The sequence below is a fragment of the Cololabis saira genome, chromosome 14 (assembly GCF_033807715.1).
Source record: "Cololabis saira isolate AMF1-May2022 chromosome 14, fColSai1.1, whole genome shotgun sequence".
NCBI classification, from domain to species: domain Eukaryota; kingdom Metazoa; phylum Chordata; class Actinopteri; order Beloniformes; family Belonidae; genus Cololabis; species Cololabis saira.
The window spans coordinates 45,153,777-45,179,271 of NC_084600.1; the positions used below are offsets into that span (position 1 = coordinate 45,153,777).

At 43.8% G+C, this 25,495-nt stretch overlaps 1 protein-coding gene across 1 annotated transcript in view; it reads left to right on the forward strand.

Moving 5' to 3' along the window:
• Window positions 1-22,353, forward strand: part of LOC133459406 (protein NLRC3-like) — a 39,433-nt gene extending 17,080 nt beyond the window's left edge. The window contains exons 4-12 of the mRNA XM_061739301.1: window positions 5,409-5,528; window positions 6,764-6,862; window positions 6,983-7,044; window positions 7,425-9,210; window positions 11,379-11,555; window positions 16,958-17,131; window positions 20,295-20,498; window positions 20,645-20,818; window positions 21,628-22,353. Of these exons, the coding sequence (XP_061595285.1) occupies window positions 5,409-5,528; window positions 6,764-6,862; window positions 6,983-7,044; window positions 7,425-9,210; window positions 11,379-11,555; window positions 16,958-17,131; window positions 20,295-20,498; window positions 20,645-20,818; window positions 21,628-21,640 (2,809 nt within the window). The 3' untranslated portion in view covers window positions 21,641-22,353. The remainder of the gene's footprint in view (window positions 1-5,408; window positions 5,529-6,763; window positions 6,863-6,982; window positions 7,045-7,424; window positions 9,211-11,378; window positions 11,556-16,957; window positions 17,132-20,294; window positions 20,499-20,644; window positions 20,819-21,627) is intronic.
• Window positions 22,354-25,495: the final 3,142 nt, after the last annotated feature.

Genomic DNA, 25,495 nt, shown 5'->3' on the forward strand with positions numbered 1-25,495 from the left:
CTGTTTGTCCATCCCAAGCCGGCCAGCTTTCCTGAGGAGCAGCCGAGCAGGAGCCAACCAACAGTGACCACAGCCATACAGCAACCTCTGCGCTGTCTGCAATCTGAAAGCCGCAGTCCTGGATTGAATGTCCACCAGTCCATGTCCTCCCTCTGCCACAGGGAGATACAGAGCCGACGCCTTCAGCCAGTGTTGACCAGTCCAAAAGAAATCCACCAAACGTCGTTGCATCTCCCTCACAAGACCTGGAGGTGGTACCAAAGCAAGCAGTCTGTGCCACAGAGATGAGGCAACGAGGTTATTGATAATCAGTGTTCTCCCCCTGTATGACAGATAGGGTAGCAACCATTTCCAGTGAGACAACCTGGCTTCAACCTTCTCCAGCACTCCCACCCAGTTCTGCTTCTGAAAATCCTCATTTCCCAAATACACTCCCAGGATCTTCAACCCGTTTTTTCCCCACCGTAGGTTCCCTGGAAGACCAGGAGTACTCCCCAAGCTCCACTGACCTGCCAAGCAAGCTTCACTCTTACCCCAATTCACTCTAGAGGAAGAGGCTTTCTCATATAATGCCAAACTGTCCTCAAGTATTTGTACATCTCTCCCATCCCGTACAATCACAGTAATGTCATCAGCGTATGCTGATAAAACAAGAGGAGGTCCCGGAGGCAGCTCCGGCAGAGCAAGACCCCTCAGTCCACCCCTCAACCTGCATAGAAAGGGTTCTATAGCAAGGCTATAAAGCAGCCCTGAAATGGGACAGCCCTGCCTAATCCCCCGTCTGACTGGCACAGGACAGCTTAAACCTCCCCCTACCTTTACCACACACCATGCATCCTCATACAATAATTTAACCCACGATAAAAACACCTCCCCAACACCAAAAGCCTGCAAAGTCGAAAAAAGATACGAATGATCTACACGATCAAACGCTTTCTCCTGGTCAATGGAAATAAAACCTACCTTAACATTGTACATATTACAAATATCAAACACGTCTCTTGTTAAAAATACATTATCCATGATAGATCTGCCAGGAACACAATATGATTGATCTGGACCAATTAATAATTCAATAAAAACCTTCAATCTGTTCGATAAAACCTTAGACAGAATCTTGTAGTCAGTACATAAAAGTGCCACTGGCCTCCAGTTCTTCAGAAGGGTTAAGTCCCCTTTCTTAGGCAGTAAAGAGAGTGCTGCACGCCTGCAGGACGCCGGAAGGACCCCTTTCTTAAAGGACTCATTAAAAACATCAAGAATGTCCTGTCCTAAAACACTCCAAAAGTGTTTAAAAAAGTCTGATGGTAAACCGTCCATTCCTGGAGACTTGCCCGACGACATTTGACCCACAGCAGAAGTCAGCTCAGCCAGCGAGATATCTGCGTTCAAGATCTCTTGATCTTCTGGACTCAGCCGAGGAAGCCCCTGTAAAATCGCCGCCGTAGACTCTGCATCACAGACATCAGCCCTGAATAAGTCCGTGTAGAAGTTCACCGTATGTTGCTTCATTTCGGCCGGATCTGTGGTCAACTTTCCATCAGGAAGACGAAGACACACCATTTGCTTCTTCCTGACAGTAGATTTCTCCAGGTTAAAAAAGAAGGCAGTTGGTGCATCCATATCTTGGAGTCTGGTGAACCTAGCTCTAACCAAAGCTCCTTTAGCTTTCTCCCGCAGAAAAACATTTAGTTCCTGCCTTTTAGAGTGTAAAAGATCACTATTTTGGTGTTCTGGTTGCGAGACAGAAACATTTTCCAGGTCCCTTATCTCTTCCTCCAGTTTCTGCACGGCCCTCCTGATGCTGACAGTGAATTTGGAAGCATATTGTTGACAGAACACCCTGATCTGGGCTTTCCCTACCTCCCACCACTGAATAAGAGAGGTATAATCATTCCTCCTAGACCTCCAGTAAAACCAAAACAGCTTTAAATTTTCACTAAAAGTTTTATCGTGTAGCATCTTAACATTAAAATGCCAAAAGGATTTTGGCTTTCCAGTAGGAGATAAAATCAGTTCCATTGTAAGAAGGTGATGGTCTGTAAAAGCCACAGGGATTATTTGACAGTTGCTAACTCTAGCATTAAACCAACTGGATAAATAAAACCTATCTAATCTAGCTGCGCTAACTCTGCCATCTGATACCTTGACCCACGTATACTGTCTGTCTGAAGGATGTTTTATCCTCCAAACATCTATCAGATCAGATTCCTTTAAAACATGGGATAAAACAGAGGCCGATTGAAAATGTGGCTCCTCCCCAGTCCTATCAAGAGAGGCCTCTGTACAGCAATTCCAGTCTCCACCTAGTACAATACATTCACTGGAATCAATATTTCTTAACTTTTCTTTCAATATCTTAAAAAACTTTTCACGGTCAGTGCCCTGATTTGGAGCATAAACATTTACAAAGAAGAATTTGACTTCCTCAATTTCAGCCCTGACCATCAGGACTCTTCCGTTCACCATTTCCACACTGGATATGATATTAACATTCAAATTAGGAGAAAATAAAATAGCAACTCCCGCACTTAAATACGTCCCATGGCTCAGGACATACTGTCCTTCCCACCACAAACCCCAGTCTATTTCATTAACATTGTCACTGTGTGTTTCTTGAAGCAAGACCACATCTAACCTTTTCTGTTCTATTACTTCTTTTGTTAAAGCTCTTTTTTGTACATCCTCCCACCATTCATATTTAATGATGCTACCCTTAACCCCTGCATTTGTGTAGAGGAGAGACAGACCAGTAATAGACAGAACAGAAAAAAGCAGACAAGATGAAACACCCAGTGTTGTACGCTCATGATGTTTTTATTTAGATTTTTTTCACTCTTTTTGCCAATCTAGATTTAGACCCTTTCAGACTTTTCCTGAGACCAGTGACATGTTTTTTTAGACGATACCATTTCTTGTCATCTAGCATGTCCGAACCAACAAACCTCCGATGTCTTGCAACTGACTGGATGAACTTCTCTACATCAGGAAAATACTCCTTAACATTCACCTTTTTCCCAAAAGTCTCATCCAGAAACTCGTTGATCTCTTCTAAAGAGTACAAATCTACCTCCTGAGACATACTACTGCCTGCAACCGACACACTATCAGAGTTCGAGTCATATTCCATATCGGTCAATTCCTGACCACCATCAGTCTCCATCACCTGCTTCTCTGACGCACCATCCACTCTGACCCGCGTCACCTCGCTTTCCTGTACAGACAAACATTCCAAATCTTGCTCTGATTTCCCCATGTCATCTTCTATCTGCCCTGGTCCAACCATGGGTTCACTTTCCACTTCCTCAACTGGAAGATCATTTTTTGCAGGACCACTAACCCCCGCAGCCCCACACACATCAGCAGCCGCAGCCTCTGCAGCTCCACACACAGAAACACCAGTAGGAGGCGCTTCGGCCAGTGTCCGCTGTCCACTGTTCTCCTCCTCCACAGCGCTCAAAGAAGCAGCTTCAGCCCCGCCATTCAGCACCCCCTCAGCAGCACTAGTCAGCTCCCCAGCACCGGGAGCACTGTTCACCCCCCCAGCACTACCCGTCTCCCCGTTCCCACTTACCTGATCAGCCTTCGCGCTGCTCCCCTCTCCGCTGTCAGTCACAGCTGATACCGCTGGCCCCGCCGGCCCCGCTGCGCTCTGTCTGTGCGGACAAGCGATCCGCTTGTGACCCACATCACCACAGTCGAAACATTTCATATTTCCGGAGCTTGCATACACCATGTAAAAACCCTCGTCATGTTTCACACGGAATGAAACATCCAGTGTCTGTGGGGGCGATGTCAAAAACATAAACACCTGTCTCCGCAGAGACCTCACATGCTTTAACTTGGCATCCTTACAGCCCAAAGTCACCGTCCTGAACCCGCTCGCAAATCTCCCGAAGCGCTTTAACTCGAGTTCTAGCACCTCATTGGGAATAAACGGGGGGACTCCGGACACGGTGACCCGGACAGAAGGCACTGCCAGCGGTGAAACCTGGATAAACTCATTATTCAGGCGCAACCCACTTTCAATGAGCTGAGACACAAAGGCCTCCGTTCTCATAAACGCCACCACAGCTTTATTCATCCGTGATGCGTACACGATGTTTCCATGTCCTACCTGCTCTCCTATTACCAGGAGCACCTGCTCCACCGTAATGTCCGCCGGCGGCACCACTCTCACGCCATGCCGCATTGACAGGGACGGCGTCTCCGCGGACGCCATCCCCGCCACGTAAACAAACTAAACACAAAACTATACTACTACTAACCCCAAAACTAAATAATTTTAATACACAATAAACATCAAGTTGGAAAAAGTGTTAGATATTTAGAGAATCACAAACTCTCAGACACACCCATCACCACTCTCCCAGCACCACCACGCTCCCTGCACCCGGAAGGAGAGAGAGAGAGAGAGAACGAGAACGAGAACGTTGCCCCCTGGTGGTCGTCAAAGATAAACTCCTTTCAAATCAATTTCAAAATCAGCTGCTAAAGTCAATTCAATTCATACTTTATTAAAGACAAATGCTAAAGTCATGTGATCATACTATTTCATAATAACCAGATATTATCTCACAATTTGGACATAATATTGAGTAGGTTTGCATTGTACCAGTACCAGTTGTAGTACTAGTTGTAGTACCAGTTGTAATACCAGTTGTAGTCCCAGTAGTACTAGTTGTAGTACCAGTTTTAGCACCAGTTATAGTACCAGTTGTAGTACCAATAGTACCAGTTGTAGTACCAGTTGTAGTACCAGTAGTACCAGTTGTAGTACCAGTAGTATGAGTTGTAGTACCAGTTCTAGTACCAGTTGTAGTACTCGTTGTAGTACCAATAGTACCAGTTGTAGTACCAGTTCTAGTAGTAATGCCAAGCTTTGAGAGTGTGGAGAGGAGGATGTGGTGATTGACGGTGTCAAAGGGAGCGGACAGGTCAAGCAGCATGAAGACTGAGGATAGACCAGCAGATCTGGAAGCCCGTAGTGACTCAGTTACTGAAAGAAGAGCAGTTTCAGCTGAGTGGGTACTGCCTACAGCCTGACTGATGTGGATCATACAGGCATTTGTCTTGAAGGAACCTTCAGACCCGACTGAAGACGAATCTTCCTAGAAGTGTAGACCTGAACGGGAGCAGTGAGACCAGACGGTAGTCTCCAACCTGGGCAGGGTTGAGCGTTGGTTTATTCAGCAGTGGGGTGACCCGAGCTTGAAGGGAGAGGTGAAGACATCAGATGGAAGAGAATCATTTGTATCACTCATGTGTATGAGGCTGTGCTGAAGCAGGGAAACATTAAAACATGCAGGACACTGGCTCTCGGGGACCAGGGTTGGAGAACCTGGTGTAGATCTTCTTCAGTGGTCCTCATCAGTATTACGAGTGACTGAGTGAATTTGTGTTTGCAGAGGTCGGTACTGCAGTCAGAGACCAGAGTCTCCAGGATCCACCTGTCTGTCTATGAAGAGTGACCGGTCCATGGAACCCCCTTTAGCCTTCAGTAAAGAACCTGGACCCTCAGACACAAGGTAAGGCAACTGTTGTTAACTGATTTTATGACTCATCATCTATATTTTCTGTGTGTGTGTGTGTGTGTGTGTGTGTGTGTGTGTGTGTGTGTGTGTGTGTGTGTGTGTGTGTGTGTGTGTGTGTGTGTGTGTGTATAGGAATATATGTATATAAGAATACCACTAATATAATAAAATTGAATTATTATATGTTAAACATCTAATAATTCAAATAATTTTTTACATTCTTAATATATATATATATATATATATATATATATATATATATATATATATATATATATATATATATATATATATATATATATATATATATATATATATATCAATTTACAATTGCTCTCATTATTTTCTTCAATGTCTGTAACTTTTTGGACATAAAACTGAAATTTATTTGCATTAATTTCCTTTTAAAAAATATCCATCAAGACATGTAACTTGTCTAAACCTCCACCAAGTAGAAATCTCACTGCAGTTTCCTGTCAGAGGCAGAAACCTCTCCCTTCGTAGGGCAAGTTCCCACTTCCTCCTCCTCTCTCTGCTTTTTGGGAAACCTTAAAAATGTGTGAAATGTATCCAGATATAAGAATTATGGTCAGCATTTTTAATCCTGATTTCCTTTTACTTTAAGCGGAAGGACACACCTAGAATATGCTATAATAGAATAGAATAGTCCTTTATCGTCACACCTTGTGGATTGGGTCTCTACAAACAACTGTAAATGTTAGCTTTGTAAGTTTATAAAAAAGTCTGTAAAACCGCCTGCCCGTACAAGAATCTCCATCTGTCAGCTCCCACGTTATTGGAGCGTACAATCATCAATACTAGAATAGATAGAATAGGCCAGCGTTAGAAGCTGAGGCCATGAAGTCTCCTGTGTTTTTGAAGGCAGTTTGACGGATTGTGAAGATTTATTCAGTTTGAAAATGTGAACGGTAAAGTAGAAAGATGGATTTTCTGATCCATAGTTCAGTTCAGTCATCGTGGATATTAAATGTGAGCTGTTTATGAGAGAAAGATGGAACAAAAAAACTAAATCGAGAATACTTGACCAATCAGAAGAAAGTCTGTCTATTTCAGGCTGTTTTTGGTGTGATGTGTGTCCTATGGGTTTATCGGTTAAGTTCCCGGTTCCTGGTTCCTGCCTTGTTCCTACAATGTGTTTGTGCAGAAGGGGTCAGTTGTGTGATCATTGACTGATGAGATGTGAAGATCAGGATGTTTGGGATTTTCAGCAGAGGAGTGAATTCTGCAGCTTCCAGGTGTCGGTATACGAAGAGTGACGTCTCCAAAGATCTACCTGACGACTTCAACAATGAACCTGCTCCGATGAAGTAAGAAACCATGTCCTCTGGAAGAAAAAACAACAAATACCGTGAGAACTTGTTTGTGTTTGATTTTGCTCTTAAATGTGGAAACATCCAATAAACCCTGTGTGGACGCTGGTTCTGCAGACGGAGCTCAGACCAGTCGACTTCACCGGAAAATCTGGGATCCAGAGCAAGCTCTCCACAAGGTGAGACCGTCCATCCCGCTGAAGAGTCGCCGTGTCGATGCATCGGCGTAGGTCTGGATCTGGACCCTAGTGGTCTGTAGAGGACCTGCAGGTCTGGATCTGGACCCTGGTGGTCTGTAGAGGACCTGCAGGTCTGGATCTGGACCCTAGTGGTCTGTAGAGGACCTGCAGGTCTGGATCTGGACCCTAGTGGTCTGTAGAGGACCTGCAGGTCTGGATCTGGACCCTAGTGGTCTGTAGAGGACCTGCAGGTCTGGATCTGGACCCTAGTGGTCTGTAGAGGACCTGCAGGTCTGGATCTGGACCCTAGTGGTCTGTAGAGGACCTGCAGGTCTGGATCTGGCCCCTCCCTCTGACCTCTCCATTCTGTTTTTCAGCAGATACTGGTCTGCAGGAGGTCCTAGATAAACACAAGACCAGTCTGAGGAGCAGATGTGAACATGTGACTGAAGGAATTGATGAAACAGGAAGTAGAACCCCCCTCAACAGGATCTACACGGAGCTCTTCATCACAGAGGGACTGAGTGAAGAGGTTGATACCCAACATGAGGTGATGCAGCTGGAGACAGCTCCCAGGATGAAGAGCCTCCATGACGCTCCAATCAGGTGCCAGGACATCTTTAAAGCCTTACCTGACCAACGTGGAGCCATCAGAGTGGTTCTGACCAACGGCGTCGCTGGCGCTGGGAAAACCTTCTCGGTTCAGAAGTTCTCTCTGGACTGGGCCGAGGGCTGGGAGAACCAAGACGTCACCGTGGTGATTCTGCTCTCGTTCAGGGAGCTGCACCTGATCGGAGATGAGCAGCTCAGTCTTCTCAGGCTGATCCAGGTTTTCCATCCATCGTTCCAGAAGCTCACAGCAGAGCAGCTGGCTGCCGGGAAACCGTTGTTCATCTTTGACGGCCTGGATGAAAGCAGACGTTCCCTGGACTTCAACAACGGTCCGGTGGTGTCTGACGTCACACAGAGCTCATCGGTCAACGTGCTGCTGACCAACCTCATCCAGGGGAACCTGCTTCCCTCAGCTCTCATCTGGATCACTTCCAGACCTGCAGCAGCCAATCAGATCCCTCACAAACACGTGGACAGGGTGACAGAAGTACGAGGCTTCACCGACGGCCAGAAGGAGGAATACTTCAGGAGGAGGTTCAGGGATGAAGAGCGGTCCAGCAGCATCGTCTCCCACATGAAGACATCCAGAACCCTCCGCATCATGTGTCAACTCCCGGTCTTCTGCTGGATCACTGCTACAGTTCTGGACCACATGTTGACCACGGAGCAGAGAGGAGAGCTGCCCAAGACCCTGACTGACATGTTCTCCCACTTCCTGCTGGTCCAGACCAAGAGGAAGAAGAACAAGTACCAGGAGGGACATGAGACGAGTCCACAGGAGCTGACGGAGGCTGACAGGGACCTTCTCCTGAAGCTGGGGAGGCTGGCGTTTGAACATCTGGAGAAAGGAAACATCATGTTCTACCAAGAAGACCTGGAGCAGTGTGGTCTGGATGTCCCAGAGGCCTCGGTGTACTCAGGAGTTTGTACCCAGATCTTCAGGAGAGAGTGTGAGGTCTTCCAGAAACCCGTCTACTGCTTTGTTCATCTGAGCATCCAGGAGTTCCTGGCTGCAGTCTACGTGTTCCACTGTTGGTCCACCAGGAACACAGATGTGCTGAAGAACTTCCTGGGATACTACATATACTCATCTCTGGATGACTTCCTGAGGAGAGTCATGCTGAAATCCCTGGAGAGTAAAAATGGCCACCTGGACCTGTTTGTCCGCTTCCTTCATGGTCTTTCTGTGGAGTCCAACCAGAGACCGTTAGGAGGTCTGCTGAACCAGACGGAGAACGATCCAGAAACCATCCAGAGAGTCATCAACAACCTGAAGAAGATGAGCACTGTCATATTCTCTCCTGACAGAAGCATCAACATCTTCCAGTGTCTGATGGAGATGAACGACCTCTCAGTTCATCAGCAGATCCAAGAGTTCCTGAAGTCAGAGAACAGATCAGGGCAGGAACTCTCTGAGATCCAGTGTTCAGCTCTGGCCTACATGCTGCAGATGTCGGAGGAGGTTCTGGATGAGTTGGACATGTACAAGTACAAGACAACACCAGAGGGTCGACTGAGACTGATTCCAGCTGTGAGGAACTGCAGAAAGGCTCGGTGAGTCCAGATGGATCAATAACACCATCAGTTAGCGTAAATTAGCAGTTTGGTTCTTTAAATCTTGTTTTCATCTTCAAATGAAAACTTTTGAAATCAGATGTGTTTGTTTTGTTCTGGGTCACCTCAAGTCACGTCAACCAGAGGTTCATGTTTCAAACACTTGATATAGTTGATGTTTCTGCTGCTCAGAGATGAATCTGTGTAACGGAGAAAGATGAAACATCAGAACCACTGGGGGGTTTTGTGGACACATGTACTTGGTAAGAGACCTTAGTTCTAGTAACTCTGGTTCTGTGATCTCCTGCACCGTCCTGTAACTCCTGTTAGGGGGGGTTACTTTCCTCAGACTTTAAGAGGAGAGCAGTTGGACTTGATTTTGGTTCCTGAAGACTTTTCACCTCTCATCCAAGAGGCGTCGACACAGATATGAAGGCTAGAAATCCCATGATCCTCCATAAACTGATGATCGTACCAGACCGCGACTCTAGATGGAAAAGCTCCGAGTGCTGAATGTCACGAGTGCAGCTTCATTGATTATGAATGAAAGTTGTCTGTGAGAGAAGGTGACAGGTGTTTGTGTTGTTGCTGTAGAGGAGAGCAGCATGAAGACGTTTACAGCTTCATACAAGAACTGACGTCTGGATATCAGAGCAGAACAGCACAATTCAGTCTTCTAAATCAATCTCTGATCAATGCTGAAGTCTCTGTGAGAGCAAAGTCTACTTTAAAAGACCTGAACAAAAATACAAGAAAAACGAATCCAGGAGTCAGAAAAACACTTAATATAGCTTAAAAGCTTGAATATATTTTATCTGGATACTTGAGAAAAGGTATCTCAAAAAAAGGAGAAAAGGAGAAAAGGATACTCCATCGGAAAAGGGTGGCATGCCTTCTCCGGGTGGGTGGAGAAGTCCTGCCTCAGGTGGAGGAGTTCAAGTATCTCGGGGTCTTGTTCACGAGTGAGGTAACGATGGAGCGTGAGATTGACAGACGGATCGGTGCAGCGTCCGCAGTAATGCGGTCGATGTACTGGACCGTCCTGGTGAAGAGGGAGCTGAGTCGAAAGAAGAAGCTCTCGATTTACCGGTCAATCTACGCCCCTACCCTCACCTATGGTCATGAACTTTGGGTAGTGACCGAAAGGACAAGATCGCGGATACAAGCGGCCGAGATGAGTTTCCTCCGCAGGGCGGCTGGACGCTCCCTTAGAGATGAGTTTCCTCCGCAGGGTGGCTGGACGCTCCCTTAGAGATGAGTTTCCTCCGCAGGGCGGCTGGACGCTCCCTTAGAGATGAGTTTCCTCCCTTAGAGATGAGTTTCCTCCTCAGGGTGGCTGGACGCTCCCTTAGAGATGAGTTTCCTCCTCAGGGTGGCTGGACGCTCCCTTAGAGATGAGTTTCCTCCGCAGGGTGGCTGGACGCTCCCTTAGAGATAGGGTGAGGAGTTCGGTTACCCGGGAGGAGCTTGGAGTCGAGCCGCTGCTCCTCCACATTGAGAGGAGTCAGCTGAGGTGGCTTGGGCATCTGTACCGGATCCTCCTGGATCCTCCCTAGGGAGGTGTTCCAGGCATGTCCCTCCTCCCTAGGGAGGTGTTCCAGGCATGTCCCTCCTCCCTAGGGAGGTGTTCCAGGCATGTCCCTCCTCCCTAGGGAGGTGTTCCAGGCATGTCCCACCGGGAGGAGACCCCGGGGAAGACCCAGGACACGCTGGAGAGACTATGTCTCTCGGCTGGCCTGGGAACGCCTCGGACTCCCCCCGGAAGAGCTGGAGGAAGAGCTGGAGGAAGAGCTGGAGGAAGAGATGGAGGAAGAGCTGGATGAAGTGTCTGGGGTGAGGGAAGTCTGGGCATCCCTGCTGAGGCTGCTGCCCCCGCGACCCGGGAATGGATAAAGCGGGAGAAGATGAGATGAGACTTGAGAAAAGTTCAGCTCCACACTGGTTCACTTTCATTCAAAATGCTCAGAGTGAAAAATGTCCATGAGTAAATGAGTTTATGTCCTAAATCCGATGTTTTCAGATGACTCTGACAGACGTAGACGTTAACTAAGCCGGTTCCCTCCTTCATCTGCAGATCCAGACAAAGTCTGCAGATGTTAACAGATGTGTTCAGTCTGGCTTTAACTCAGACTTTATTACAACTGACGTCATATTTTCTCTCATCACAGATTTGTTGGTTGTAAACTCTCAGAGACTCACTGTGAAGTTGTTGCGTCCGCTCTGAAGTCCAACCCCTCCCATCTGACACAACTGGACCTGGGATGTAACTGGAACCTGCAGGATTCAGGAATGAAGGTTCTGTTTCGTGGACTGGAGAGTCCAAACTGTAGACTGGAGACTCTGAGGTCAGTCCACTGGAGATGTTTCCACATTTATCCACTTATCTATGGAGCCAAATCAAGACCAAAAGTTGTGCTAATTTGAAAATAAAATAGTAATTGAAAAACTAAGATTTGACCCTGAAAATTTAAGTTTTGATCATGAATTTTTTTACAGTTTCAATTTTTTTTTTCAGTATCAGATCTTTTTTTTCAGTTTCACATCTTTTTTTTTCAGTTTCACACCTTTTTTTCAGTTTAACATATTTTTTTTCTTTCAGTTTCACAACTTTTTTTCAGTTTCAGATCTTTTGGCCCTGATCTGGCGTAGGGGGCGTGGCATCAACTGAGAGGGGCGTGGAATCATGAGTGACAGCATAACAGAGAAGGCTGGGGACCTCCGCTCCACCAGGACAAGCCGCGGGCCCCAGCACTATATACCTATTTACATATTTACACATCATTATAATTTTTAAGATATTTCTCCAGAGCATCTATTGAAAAAGTAGCTAACATTTCTTAGCAGAGTGCTGGGGCCCGCGGCTTGTCCTGGCGGAGCGGACGCCATCGCAAACGATACTGCGATGCGTTCACGGTAGTATGTGGAAGTGGGAAATGTCAAACTTTCAAGTATGGCTGTTGAACTGTACAGTCTGGCATAGTTTATTGCTTTTATACATATATATATATATATATATATATATATATATATATATATATATATATATATGATTGGTGCCAAGTACGGTCTAAAACAGCTTTTTAAACCGAAATGTTTCACTAATATCAGTTCTTTCCACTGCCAATCACGTGAATATGGTGTATATACAGTGTTGAATCATAGTTCTACTGATAATTTCTGCAACCTACGTTTCCTGAAGGCAACATGACTGAGGAACGTCCCTTCTCTGTTATGCTGTCACTCATGATGCCACGCCCCTCTCAGTTGATGCCACGCCCCTCTCCGTTGATGCCACGCCCCCTACGCCAGATCAGGGCCTAAAGTCTGAAACTGAAAAAAAAGATGTGAAACTGAAAAAAAAGATCTGAAACTGAAATATAAAGATCTGAAACTGAAAAAAGATCTGATACTGAAAAAAAAATTGAAACTGTCAGAAAATAGGTTCATGATCAAAACTTGAATTTTCAGGTTCAAATCTTAGTTTTTCAATTACAATTTTATTTTCTTATTAGCAACACTTTTGGCCTTGATTTGGCTCCATACTTATCATCCTCCAAAGACGTGACAAAACTACTTTAATTCAAAACATATTCATGAAATATTTAATATCTGATATGAAGAAATGTTGTTTTTTTTTAGAAAGGTTCTGTGTCTATAAAAGTCTGAAGATTGTTATATAAGAATATTTTAGATGTAAACAGGAGAGAAACCAGTTTAGTATAAAAGAAATAAAAACCTTAAAAAGTTTATTAAACATTAGCCCAGTCCATCAAGCCATAAGTACTTTGTACTTCCTTGTGTTTGTAATCTGCAGTTTTCTTTTTCTTTTTTTTTAGCAAATATTTTTTAGCAAATATTTTTATCCCGTTTTTTTCCACCCCGTGCTCCTACCTAAGTGACAGTCCTGGGCATTGCCATCCTCTACCAACCCCGGGAGGGCCCTGCACTGAGCTCAGGTCTCCTCCTTAACCTGAGGAGTGAGCAGGCCGCATCTTTTCACCAGACAGGGTGGGGCTTCTCCGGCCGGACGTGGCGCGTGGAAGGATCACGTTATTCTGGCCGGATCCTCCCCACCCCATCTGGCGCCCCGGTTGGCCAGAGGGGGCATGTGTACGCTGTGTATGTTTTTGTGAGAGAGAGGGAGACGGGGAGAACATGCAAACTCCACACAGAAAGATCCTTTCGCCAACCCCACCCATGGTGTGGGCACTGAAGTCATGGGGGAACTAACACGCACTTCAGCACCCACAGCGTCCCCCGGCGGGAATCGAACCCAGGACCTTCTTGCTGTGAGACCGCTGCACTACCAGCTGCGCCACCGTGCCCCCTCAGTTTTCTGAACTAGGTTTAAAACATCTGCAGGTTTTGTCATGAGTTGATTTTACAGAACCCAAATGCTGGAAATTCAAACGTGACAGATGGGAGCAAAGTCTTTTATTTTAACAAGACATAAAAACCCAGAAAAAGCCCTCTAACAGAAATGAGAGAATGGTGAAGATGACTGGGAGGCGTCAGACTGACAACCAGCCGGGACTGAAAGAGAGCAGGAATGAAGACAGACGGACCCACAGCCAGGAAGAGACCAAATGTCCTCTCAAGGACTGAGGAGACACAGGTGCAAACAATCAGGATGGACAGGATCAAGGGGAGTCAAAGAAAGAACAAAACACACAAGGATGTACTTTCAAAATAAAACAGGTCACAAGGATGTACTTTCAAAATAAAACAGGTCACCAAAAGACCAAACCTGAAGAACCTGGTGAAACAAATGTATCACCATCACAGCCCTAACCCTAACCCTAACCCTTAACTCTAACTCTAACCCTAACCCTAACCCTAACTAACCCTAACCCTAAACTTAACCCTAACCCTAACCCTAACCTGGAGAACCTGGTGAAACAAATGTATCACCATCACAGCCCTAACCCTAACCCTAACCCTAACCCTAACCTGGAGAACCTGGTGAAACAAATGTATCACCATCACAGCCCTAACCCTAACCCTAACCCTAACCCTAACATGAAGAACCTGGTGAAACAAATGTATCACCATCACAGCCCTAACCCTAACCCTAACCCTAACCTGGAGAACCTGGTGAAACAAATGTATCACCATCACAGCCCTAACCCTAACCCTAACCCTAACATGAAGAACCTGGTGAAACAAATGTATCACCATCACAGCCCTAACCCTAACCCTAACCCTAACATGAAGAACCTGGTGAAACAAATGCATCACCATCACAGCCACTCTGTGTTACTTCCTAGAGGACGGTGGTGCTTGGGTTGGGTCTGGTTACAGGTGGACACCACGAAGGTGCACCTAATAAGTTTCATCAACCCCTACTAACACAATAATATCCTCAATACAATCAATGAGACCCAGAGATAATTTAACATTTTGCCAAAATTTAACTAAACGGCTTATTTATTAATTTATATAAATGTGTTAAATGAAATCAATGTAGCCCATTTGTTTTTTAAAAAAGCCCTCAAATTTTACAGCAATTATTCCCTTTTTTGTTTAATTTAATTCCTTTTCGTCTTTTACAGAAACTACTAAATACATTTTTTTTATTCTATTCACAACTTATCCCTTTCAGATAAAATCAAAACATTCCCTCCCACGTAGCTCTTACTCAAACACTGCACTGGCGACGTACGTGACTCAAGTGCGCTGAAATGTTCCGTCCCGATCCTGGTTAGGGTGTGGTGGTCGGGACGGCAGCTTCGTCGCGCTCAGGCCCGTCCTGGCTCGCTCAGGCCCGTCCTGGCTGGCTCTGGCCCGTCCTGGCTCGCTCAGGCCCGTCCTGGCACACTCAGGCCCATCCTGGCTCGCTCAGGCCCGTCCTGGCTGGCTCTGGCTCGGCCTCCCATCACAACTCCTGCTCTGACAGAACGGCTCTCCGTCCGTGAATTGCGGTCCTCTTCTCTGAGCTTCCAGCTCTGTAGGCTCCGGTCCGGGACTGTTTGACCGTCTTTTAGTCTTGACGACACCAAAGTACGGCCACTTGTATTCCTGTGTGATTAAACAGGAAAACATTCAGCACTGCAGCAGTCGAGGACTGCAGTTGTCCATCCCTGCCTTAGGCCACGTTTACACAGAGTATTTACAAAAACTGATATTTCCCCCTCTACGTTTTGAAAAATACCATCATTTACATCTGATCGTTTTCAAAATCTCTTCATTTACATGAACCCGCACAAATACTATATACAGCAAATGTGTTTGCTGTTTTGTGCAGTCCACCCTTGTCAGCTAAATAGTAGAGGGTGCAGCTACTTTTTTCATTACACTGACCGAGGACGGCATGAAAGTCGTCTGACCTTCTATGTGGGGGCGCAGTAACTCTGAAAGGGACAGTATTGATGACCGCGACATCCTGAAGTTCTCAAACCATTCCTCCGGGACAACTCCTTCGTTTTCAGAGTTTTCTCAGCAGCGAGCGGCTCGTCCTGATCGGATCCAAAAAGGACGATGACGCCGTTGCCAGGCAACCCTGTCTTGGTTGGAGATAAAGTTGATGTAAAATTGCAGACCTCCTAGCACTCCTTCTCCTCTGCTCCTCCACATAATACAGCAGTTGTGAATGCAAATGCAAACAGATGAAAAGTGTTTGCACAAACGTAAAACCTGCACTACTTTAACAGCATCCATCATGATCACAGCGGCCAAACAAACCACAAACACATGACGCTGGTGACATTGCTGTCGCATAATGTGACGTTCTGAAGCCTAAATGTCCGTTTCCCTCCGTTTACAAGCGAACGTGAAGACAGAGTTTTTGCAAATCTCCACTTTGGCCGGAGTTTTCAGGAATGATGGTTTTTGGAGACTTTGAGCTTCGTTTTCGTGTAAACGAACGGCCAAAACGCATAAAAACACCACCGTTTTTGCTACGTGTAAACGGGGTCTCAGACCTGGACAGGTTGGACTGACGGCTACAGGTGGAGAGTCTGAGTCATCGTCCTGACAGGAAGTGTCTTAGATCCTCCCGTGTGGGTTTAATTCAGAAATGTCCTTTAATCAAGCAGATCATTAGTTGTTCCAGCAAAGACTTTTCAAGTGCAAGCGATACAGAACCGCCTGATGTTTAGTTTCACTCAGACTTCAGAATTTGTTGAATTAGTCTGATAAATATACAGAATTCAATCATTCTTATCTTTAACTAAAAGTAAGATGTTAACTGATAAACTCAGTTTTAACAGAATTATTAGGTGTTTGCAAGTTAAGTCAAATTATAAATGACACATTACTAAAAGTATAGTATTTTAATATCTTCTGCTCTCAGAAAACATAATTTTAACTCTTTATAACATACAAGGATCATTATGATCAAAACCTCAGGAATCCTGCATAAATGATATAAAACTGGACACATGATATAAAGTCCAGCAGTTCTCCACAGATCCAGATTCTGGTGTTAATAATTGTTGCTAGATCAGCTTCTGATCTCTAAACTGCTGCTTTGAACAATATTTTAACCTGAACACCAATCAAAGAGATTGGTGTGTATGTTGGTGTTTTCATCTTACTCTAGTGTCAGACTTGGACCAGAAAAGCTCAGGATGTTCAGTAAAGGTGAACATGTCAGAGGAACAACCAGGAACCCACATCATGGATGTAACAAAACTGTAAAACCTGTTTTATAAAGTCCAGATACGGTGATGACCCACATGGACCAGATGACAACGTTGATATTTGAAGAAACACTTGAACTTGAACATGTTTTACTGTTTTTGTTCAGGTTGAGGTGCTGCTTGTTGTCAGCGATCAGCTGTTCTTCTCTGGTCTCAGCTCTGAAGTCCAACCCCTCCCATCTGAAACATCTGGACCTGGGCTGGAACCAGCTGCAGGATTCAGAAGTGAAACATCTGTGTGTTTTCCTGGAGAGTCCAGACTGCAGACTGGAGACTCTGAGGTCAGACATGTTTTAGTTTTGTGTTCAGATGAATGTGATGTGAAAGTTGTGTTGACACTAACCTGCAGACATCAGGCTGATCTGCTGCTGATCCACACTGACCATCTGACTGCTCTGAGTTCTTCTTCTCTGCTTTAGTCCACTAACACTTTGTTTCTTCTTAAACTTCCTCTTCTGATTTATGACATAAAAACTAAACATCTGAATGTGTCAGACAGAAACAAGTGAAGAAGCAGAGATGTTTCTGAACCTGGAATAAAGAATCTGAACAAACAAGAGTTAACTGGGAAATTGGAAAAATACACTTGATCCAACATTTAAATACTGTAGGTAATACTAGAAATGTGATATTTATAATTTTTATTCTATTCAGAAAAATGTCAATTATATCTTGATCTTAAGGTCTTTTAAGAAACCAACTGAACATAAAGTTCCCAGATTGATCCAGGATTACATATTGTATTCCAGATTTCATCTCCAGCTGCTTTTCTCTGCAGCTTTTTCAAATGTTTTCCACGGTTGGATTAGTTTCATGGTTGATCATCTTGGTGTAGTTTTTCTGGGACAGTTGGGAGGTTTGTTGCATGAAAGTAGAAAGAAGTCCAGGATGTGTGAGGAAGGCTTGACATCTCCTACTGAGTTGATCCGGTGAGAAGTTACTTGCTGCAGAAGGTGTTTTTTAATGGCAGCCTGTCTGACAGCAAGGAGCTGCACTGTGGGGTACCACAGGGGAGCTGCCTTGGACCTATTTTTTACTCGATTTTTACAAATGATCTTCCATTAGTGTTGAAGAATGCAAAAGTTGTCATGTATGCGGATGATTCGACCATGTACAGTGCTGCACCAACAAATATTGAGCTATCTGAAATCTTGAACATCGAACTGGAGAAAGTGGTTGACTGGGTGCATAAAAATAAATTGGTGTTAAATATCTCTAAAACAAAAAGCATGATATTTGGTTCCAGACATGCATTAGTAAATGATCCTCAACTAAAGCTGTCAGTTGATGGAACACAAATTGAGCAAGTTAACAAGATCAAGTTACTGGGAATAGTATTGGACAACAAACTTTCATGGTCAGAACATATCGATCACATTACGAAAAAAATGGGTAAAAGTATTGCAGTAACAAGAAAGTGCTCCAAGTATGTTGAACCAGATACTCTGAACCAAGTAATTAAGGCTCTAGTGTTGTCCCATCTGGACTATTGCCCAATTATTTGGTCGTCTGCAGGCACCAAAGATATTAATAAACTTCAAATTGCACAGAACAAAGCAGCTAGGATTGCTTTAAATTGTTCACTGCATGCAAATATCTTAAAAAGGCATCAGCATTTATCATGGCTGTTGGTTGTAGACAGATTAAAATTAAGTCTCCTTACTTTCATGAGGAAGTTGATTAATAGTAAAAAAACACAATATTTCGCAGATCAGATAGTGCTCACTAGAAACGTCAATAAATATCCAACCAGACAATCATGTTACGATCATTTACTGGCACCTAAGCCAAGAACAAACTTTTTAAAACACATTGTTATTTACAGAACTATCACAGGATGGAACGCGTTACCTTATAACATCAAAAATATTACATCAAAATACAGTTTTAAAAAGGTAGCTCAAGACTTTTTACATAAAATTCAATGAGTGACAAATATATCACATGCTATAATTTATTACAGAAATGTATTTGTGGGTTATACTTCGTGGTATTGGAATGACTGTATGATTCCTTTTTTTTTCACCACTAATGTATTTTAGACTTAAAGTTTGCTGTTAGTGTGTATTATGACTCGGTGTTACGGTGATCCGTAACTGCGATATATGTGTGTATGTATGAACTATGTATGTTCTTTTAAAATTGCATTGGGGACCCCAGGAAGAATAGCTGATGTTGCGACATCAGCTAATGGGGATCCTATAAATAAACAAATAAACAAATAAACAAATCCTGGATGATTCCGCTGCAGGAAGACGATCCAGGATGAGGAGGTGCAGCTATGTGAAGCCAGGTTGAATTAATCCTGGTACGTGCACGTTGACGTCTGTCTTAAGCAGACCGTGAGGTCGGTCCCAGATTTCCTGGTTCACAAATGGAGGACGAGTGTCGCTGATGTTTCACCGAGTGAACAACAGCTTCTAATGGAAATGTATGAGGAGCTTAAACAGCTGATACGTTCAGAAATGTCCTCCAATCGCTGTTGATAAACTCAGAGAGTCTGACAGACAACAGTGGACAGACTGAATGTGTAGTCGTCCAACATATGAGCTGTAGAGCTCATTTACTGAATAACTTCTTACTGGGGCTGAAACCAGTCAAACCAACGTTGGCTTCCTTTGACTACCGTTACATTTAATTTCAACATATACAAGTTTACCAAATATAAAACTCTCACCATGGAAAACATCTCTTTCTAGGTTTTTAATATCATGTCTTAATAAGTCTGTTAAGATCATTTCATCCAGGTGACAGAAAGACATAACGTGCAAAAAATGTCTTTTTATGGTTTTCAGAGTGTAAAACTAAATATAAATACACGTGTGTTGAAGTAAGAAAAGTGTAATAAAGCTGCCATCCTCTTTTCTAATTCTCATCTATGTGGAGCCTGTAAGATGATGAAGATGATGCTGAATTGTAATTTATCTGTAAATGTTGATGAAAATGAGGAAACAAACACACAGAAAGGATGAATAAGTATTGATGAAATGATTGATTGATCAGAGTGACAGCTGACTGATCAGATGGCGCAGCAGGAGGAAGAAGTCCTGCTTGTTATTCTGGTCCAGACCAGGTTAGCTGCACACCAGAAATCTCCATGGTAACGAGTCCAGCCCTGCTTCTGTGCAAACACTAAGATTCTAACGTTTGTACTGACTGAGATATTCAAACACAACATGTTCCAGTAAGAAGTTGGTTATGTGCTTGTTTAACACTTGAAACTACTTTTACTACATGAAATATTAGACATCAGTTCTTCATGTTTTTGTGTCTCTGACATTAAAACAAATGCTTCATTTTCTCTTCATAGAAATGAATTTTCTCCTGACATGTTTGTTTGTGTGGATGGCATGAATATTGATGAAGATCTTTTTCACTGGTTCTGTTGGACTGTTGGAACCTGCATCCTGGTGGTTCAGCTCACTTCTTTTATTCTTTATTCAGGTTGGAGTTCTGCAGTCTGTCAGAGACCAGCTGTTCTTCTCTGGTCTCAGCTCTGAAGTCCAACCCCTCCCACCTGAAACATCTGGAACACTTGAAACATCTGAAACATCTGGACCTGAGCGGGAACCATGACCTGCAGGATTCAGGAGTGAAACATCTGTGTGGATTTCTGGAGAGTCCAGACTGCAGACTGGAGACTCTGGAGTAAGACATGTTTTAGTTGTGTGTTCAGATGAATCTGATGTGAAAGTTGTGTTGACACTAACCTGCAGACATCAGGCTGATCTCCTGCTGATCCACACTGACCATCTGACTTCTCTGGTTTCTTCTTCTCTGGTGTCTTTATTCAGGTTGTGGGGCTGCAGTTTGTCAGGGATCAGCTGTTCTTCTCTGGTCTCAGCTCTGAAGTCCAACCCCTCCCACCTGAAACATCTGAACCTGATAGGGAACGACCTGCAGGCTGCAGATGTGGAGCAGCTGTCTGGTCTGGTGCAGAGTCCAGACTACCAGCTGCAGACTCTCAGGTCAGTGGAGGTTGGAGTCGGCCCTGCTGCTTCCAGCAGCTTTCTACTAAAACCAGCTGATATCAAATCAAAGATCCAGTGTTTCCAGTGAAGCTGCAGCTTCTCAGTGGCTGCTTTCCCCAGTAAAGCTGTGAGAGGAGGATGATGACAGGCTGCAGGATCAGAGGATCCAGATGTTTGTTGTAGACCAGTGTTGTGCTGGTGTTCACGTGTCCAGAAATAAAGGTGTATTCCAGCTGATGGCCTTCCAGGATGTTCAGACACACAGCTGCTCCACTGCAGCTCTGAACTCTGAAGTCCTGTATGTGCTGATGGAGAGATCTCTGCAAACACTCCTTTATCTGCTCTCTTCTTTCTTCTTCCTCTACAGCTGATGGAGGGATCTCTGCAAACACTCCTTTATCTCATCTCTTCTTTCTTCTTCCTCTTCAGCTGATGGAGGGATCTCTGCAAACACTCCTTTATTTGCTCTCTTCTTTCTTCTTCCTCTACAGCTGATGGGGGGATCTCTGCAAACACTCCTTTATCTGCTCTCTTCTTTCTTCTTCCCTCTATAGCTGATGGAGGGATCTCTGCAAACACTCCTTTATCTCCTCTCTTCTTTCTTCTTCCCTCTACAGCTGATGGAGGGATCTCTGCAAACACTCCTTTATCTGCTCTCTTCTTTCTTCTTCCTCTACAGCTGATGGAGCGAGTCTCTGCAAACACTCCTTTATCTACTCTCTTCTTTCTTCTTCCCTCTACAGCTGATGGAGGGATCTCTGCAAACACTCCTTTATCTCATCTCTTCTTTCTTCTTCCCTCTACAGCTGGAGAGAGTGAGTGTGTCCAGGACGGATGAGTCGTGTCCTGATCGTCTTCAGAGTTGAAGCAGAACCAGTTTGTGTGGACAAACTCTGACTGAACCGTGATGATGAAGATGAAGATGATGATGATGATAATGATGATGATGATGATGATGATGATGATGATGATGATGATGTACATAGTTTCTGAATTCCAGAGTTTTACTAACTTATAATATATTATTGTATTTAATATTAAGTCAAAAAGTCTTTATTGTTAAAAAACAGTACATCAAAATGTAGCCTTTAATCTGAACTTGAGTTTCGTTCGACATTGTTCCTCAAGCACTTCATCTAAAGTAGTAGGGAGGATGTTCCTACTACTAATGTAGTGATGGATAAATGTCTACACTGCCGCGGCGGAGCTGCTCAGCAAAGCAGCCGTCTCCTCCACTGAGTCACATGACTCCCCCGGTGTTTTCTTTTAAATTACATGTTTCCGTTTCATTCCAAGTTTTCCTTTATTTGTTGTTTTCAGCTTCGTCAGGTTTTTAAAGTTTCTCTCCGCGTCACTGATGAAGAGAGAGAGTGAAGAGAAATAACAGCGTTTGTTCATGAAACACGAAACACAAATGAACTTGACTTGGTCAATGAATGTTCCTCAGTTTGTTCCAGTAAATATTGTAAATGTTTTCTGGATATTACGATGATTGTTAACACTTCAAAGAAAGTCAAAATTCTTCATTAAAACTTGGATCTTTTCTCTTGTTCAGTTTACTGTGGTTAATAAGTGTTTGTCTGTGATTAGTCTCAGTACCAGGAGCAGCACCGACCATCACAAGGCACTTTTTATTCTCTTGTTCACCATCAGCACAAATCTGCCTTTTATTTCATAAGAGAGATCATTTCACACTCTCTTTCTTTAATTTATTGTAATACTGACATAGATTACAGACTCATTTTACCACAAACTGCACAAAACACTTGAATATGCATCAGATATAAAGAAAGAACCCAAAAAGTTTAAGCCAATATCGATGAACTGAATTAAATTAAAACACATGAGAATCAGAATCAGATTTTATTGGCCAAGTTTGAATATTGCCCGACAAGGAATTTGACTCCGGGAATTTTGCTCACTCTACCCAGATTTAAAAGTAGCAGCAGTAAATAACAAATGTGGCACTTATTAACATAGATTAAGCGGCCCTCACTTGGATGAACTGTGCCGGGATCCCCCCCACACACTTGCCCACCCCCATACCCATGCAAATTGTGATGTTTTGCTGTGTGTTTGTTGCTTTTCTGTGCTGAGGTGTTTTTTGTACCTTGACACTGGGTATTTAATCTAGTGTGAAGATGCCTTTTTTTCCTCCTCCATCCCAGTGTCATCCTTCCTCCAAGAAATGGCGTCCGTACAAATGGCGCCAGCAGTCTTAACCGGAGTCAAGTTCTCTCATCTGACTATGTCTGACTTGGCAATAAAGCTTTTTATGATTCTGATTCTGATTCTGATATACAATTACAAAACTGAAAGGTGCAGCAGTATGAGGTGGACATGGTTATTGCAATTATGGGATTATTGCAACAAGCTTTAACTTGCAAAGAGGTACCAGACAGGGTTGCCCTCTCTCTCCTTCACTATTTGCAATATTTATTGAGCCTTTAGCAGCCGCTATTAGGCAAAATCAAAATATTGAAGGTATACAATGCAAAACATTAGATCACAAAATAAGTCTTTATGCAGATGACGTACTACTCTTCCTCCAGAATTCACAAACCTCACTATCACAGACAATTGCACTTATAGAGGGATTTTCATCTCTGTCTGAATATTCTAGTAAATGGTCTAAATCCACAGTTTTGTGCATTAACTGCAATTTCAGGAATACAGCCACTATTAAATTACAATCAGGAAACATTAGATATCTAGGCATAAATATCTCCCCTAGGCTGTCAGAGTTAATAAAACTAAATTATGTTCAACTTTTAAAAAAATAGAAGATGATCTTTCCAGATGGAGCTCTCTTCCTATTTCACTCATGGGGAGAATTGTTACCATCAAAATGATGGTTTTACCAAAAATAAACTATTTTTTCTCAATGATACCATCCAAACCCCTCCCTCTTGGTTTATGTCACTGGATTCATGTGTCAAAATTCTTGTGGAAGAATAAAACACCACGTATTAGTTTGAAGACATTACAAAAATCCAAAGAATGTGGAGGCTTAGATTTACCTAACTTCCAGTACTACTTCTTAGTTAATAAATTGCAGTATATGATAAAATGTTGTAAAAATAATTCTCTAGATAGTCAATGGCTGTATTCAAAACAAATGTTTTGCAATGATCTGGAAATCTCAGAGTTACCATTTATTAGTCAAAACATTAAACATCATACATTTTTTAAAAGCATTAATATCAGCTCAACTTTGACAGCCTGGTGGGAATTCTTTAAAGTAGCTAAAGTTTAACTTTTTCCATGTGATCAACAACCATCTGGAACAACCCAGATATCCTGAAAAATGATAAAAAGATGGTGAAACAAATTTTTAGAATACCAACAACTTAAGTCCATAATAAATAAAAAAATATAAACTCAACCAACTGGATCTGCAACTTCACGCTAAGATAATAGAGTTATTTAACTTAAGCACCCCAAAGTTGCTATCGAAACTTTACAGGTTAGTGTCCAAAATAGATAACTCAGTCTCTCTTCCGATTTCAAAATGGGAGGGGGATCCCTCTCTTAACACCGACCAGATTTCTTGGTCACAAATATGTTTAAATACTTTTCACTTTGACTAAGAACCCAAACTTCATAGAATACATTATACAGGACAAAGGATGTCACCTCTAATAATTTCGCCGTGGGGCCCTGTCCTTGGCTGGGGGGGGGGGGTCTATGGGAGGGGTTACCTCATGGCGGTGGGGGGGGGTGGCTCGGGTGGCTTGGGTGGGTGGCTGTGGCTAGGGCGTCTGGTTTTTCCTGGGGGGGGGGGCTGGGCTGTGGGCATGGGGGTCCCTCTCGGAGGCCCGGCCTTGCCTGGGTGGGGGTGGCTGTCTGCGCTGGGGGGGCATTGCTGCCTTGGTCCAGGGTGGCCCAGGGGGGGGTGGGTCCAGTGTTTCCAGTGAAGCTGCAGCTTCTCAGCGGCTGCATTCCCCAGTAAAGCTGTGAGAGGAGGATGATGACAGGCTGCAGGATCAGAGGATCCAGATGTTGGTTGTGGACCGGTGTTGTGCTGGTGTTCACGTGTCCAGAAATAAAGGTTCTTTCTTCTTTCTTCTTCCCTCTACAGCTGATGGAGGGATCTCTGCAAACACTCCTTTATCTGCTCTCTTCTTTCTTCTTCCTCTACAGCTGATGGAGGGATCTCTGCAAACACTCATTTATCTGCTCTCTTCTTTCTTCTTCCTCTACAGCTGATGGAGGGATCTCTGCAAACACTCATTTATCTCCTCTCTTCTTTCTTCTTCCCTCTACAGGTGGAGAGGAGGTGAGAGTGTCCAGGACGGATGTGTCGTGTCCTGATCGTCCTCAGAGGTTGAAGCAGAACCAGTTTGTGGCAGAGTCTGACTGGAGCGTGATGATGTTGATGATGATGATGATGATGATGATGATGATGATGATGATGATGATGATGATGATGATGATGATGATGTACATAGCTTCTGAATTCCAGAGTTTTACTAACTTCTCATATATGAATTTATTTCATGTTAAGGCAAAAAGTCTGTATTTTCATTATATTTTTGTCAAAAAACATTACATCAAAATGTAGCATTTAATCTGGACTTGAGTTTCGTTTGACATTGTTCCTCAAGCGCTTCGTCTAAAGTAGTATGGAGGAGGTCCCTACTACTAATGTAGTGATGGATAAATGTCACAGCA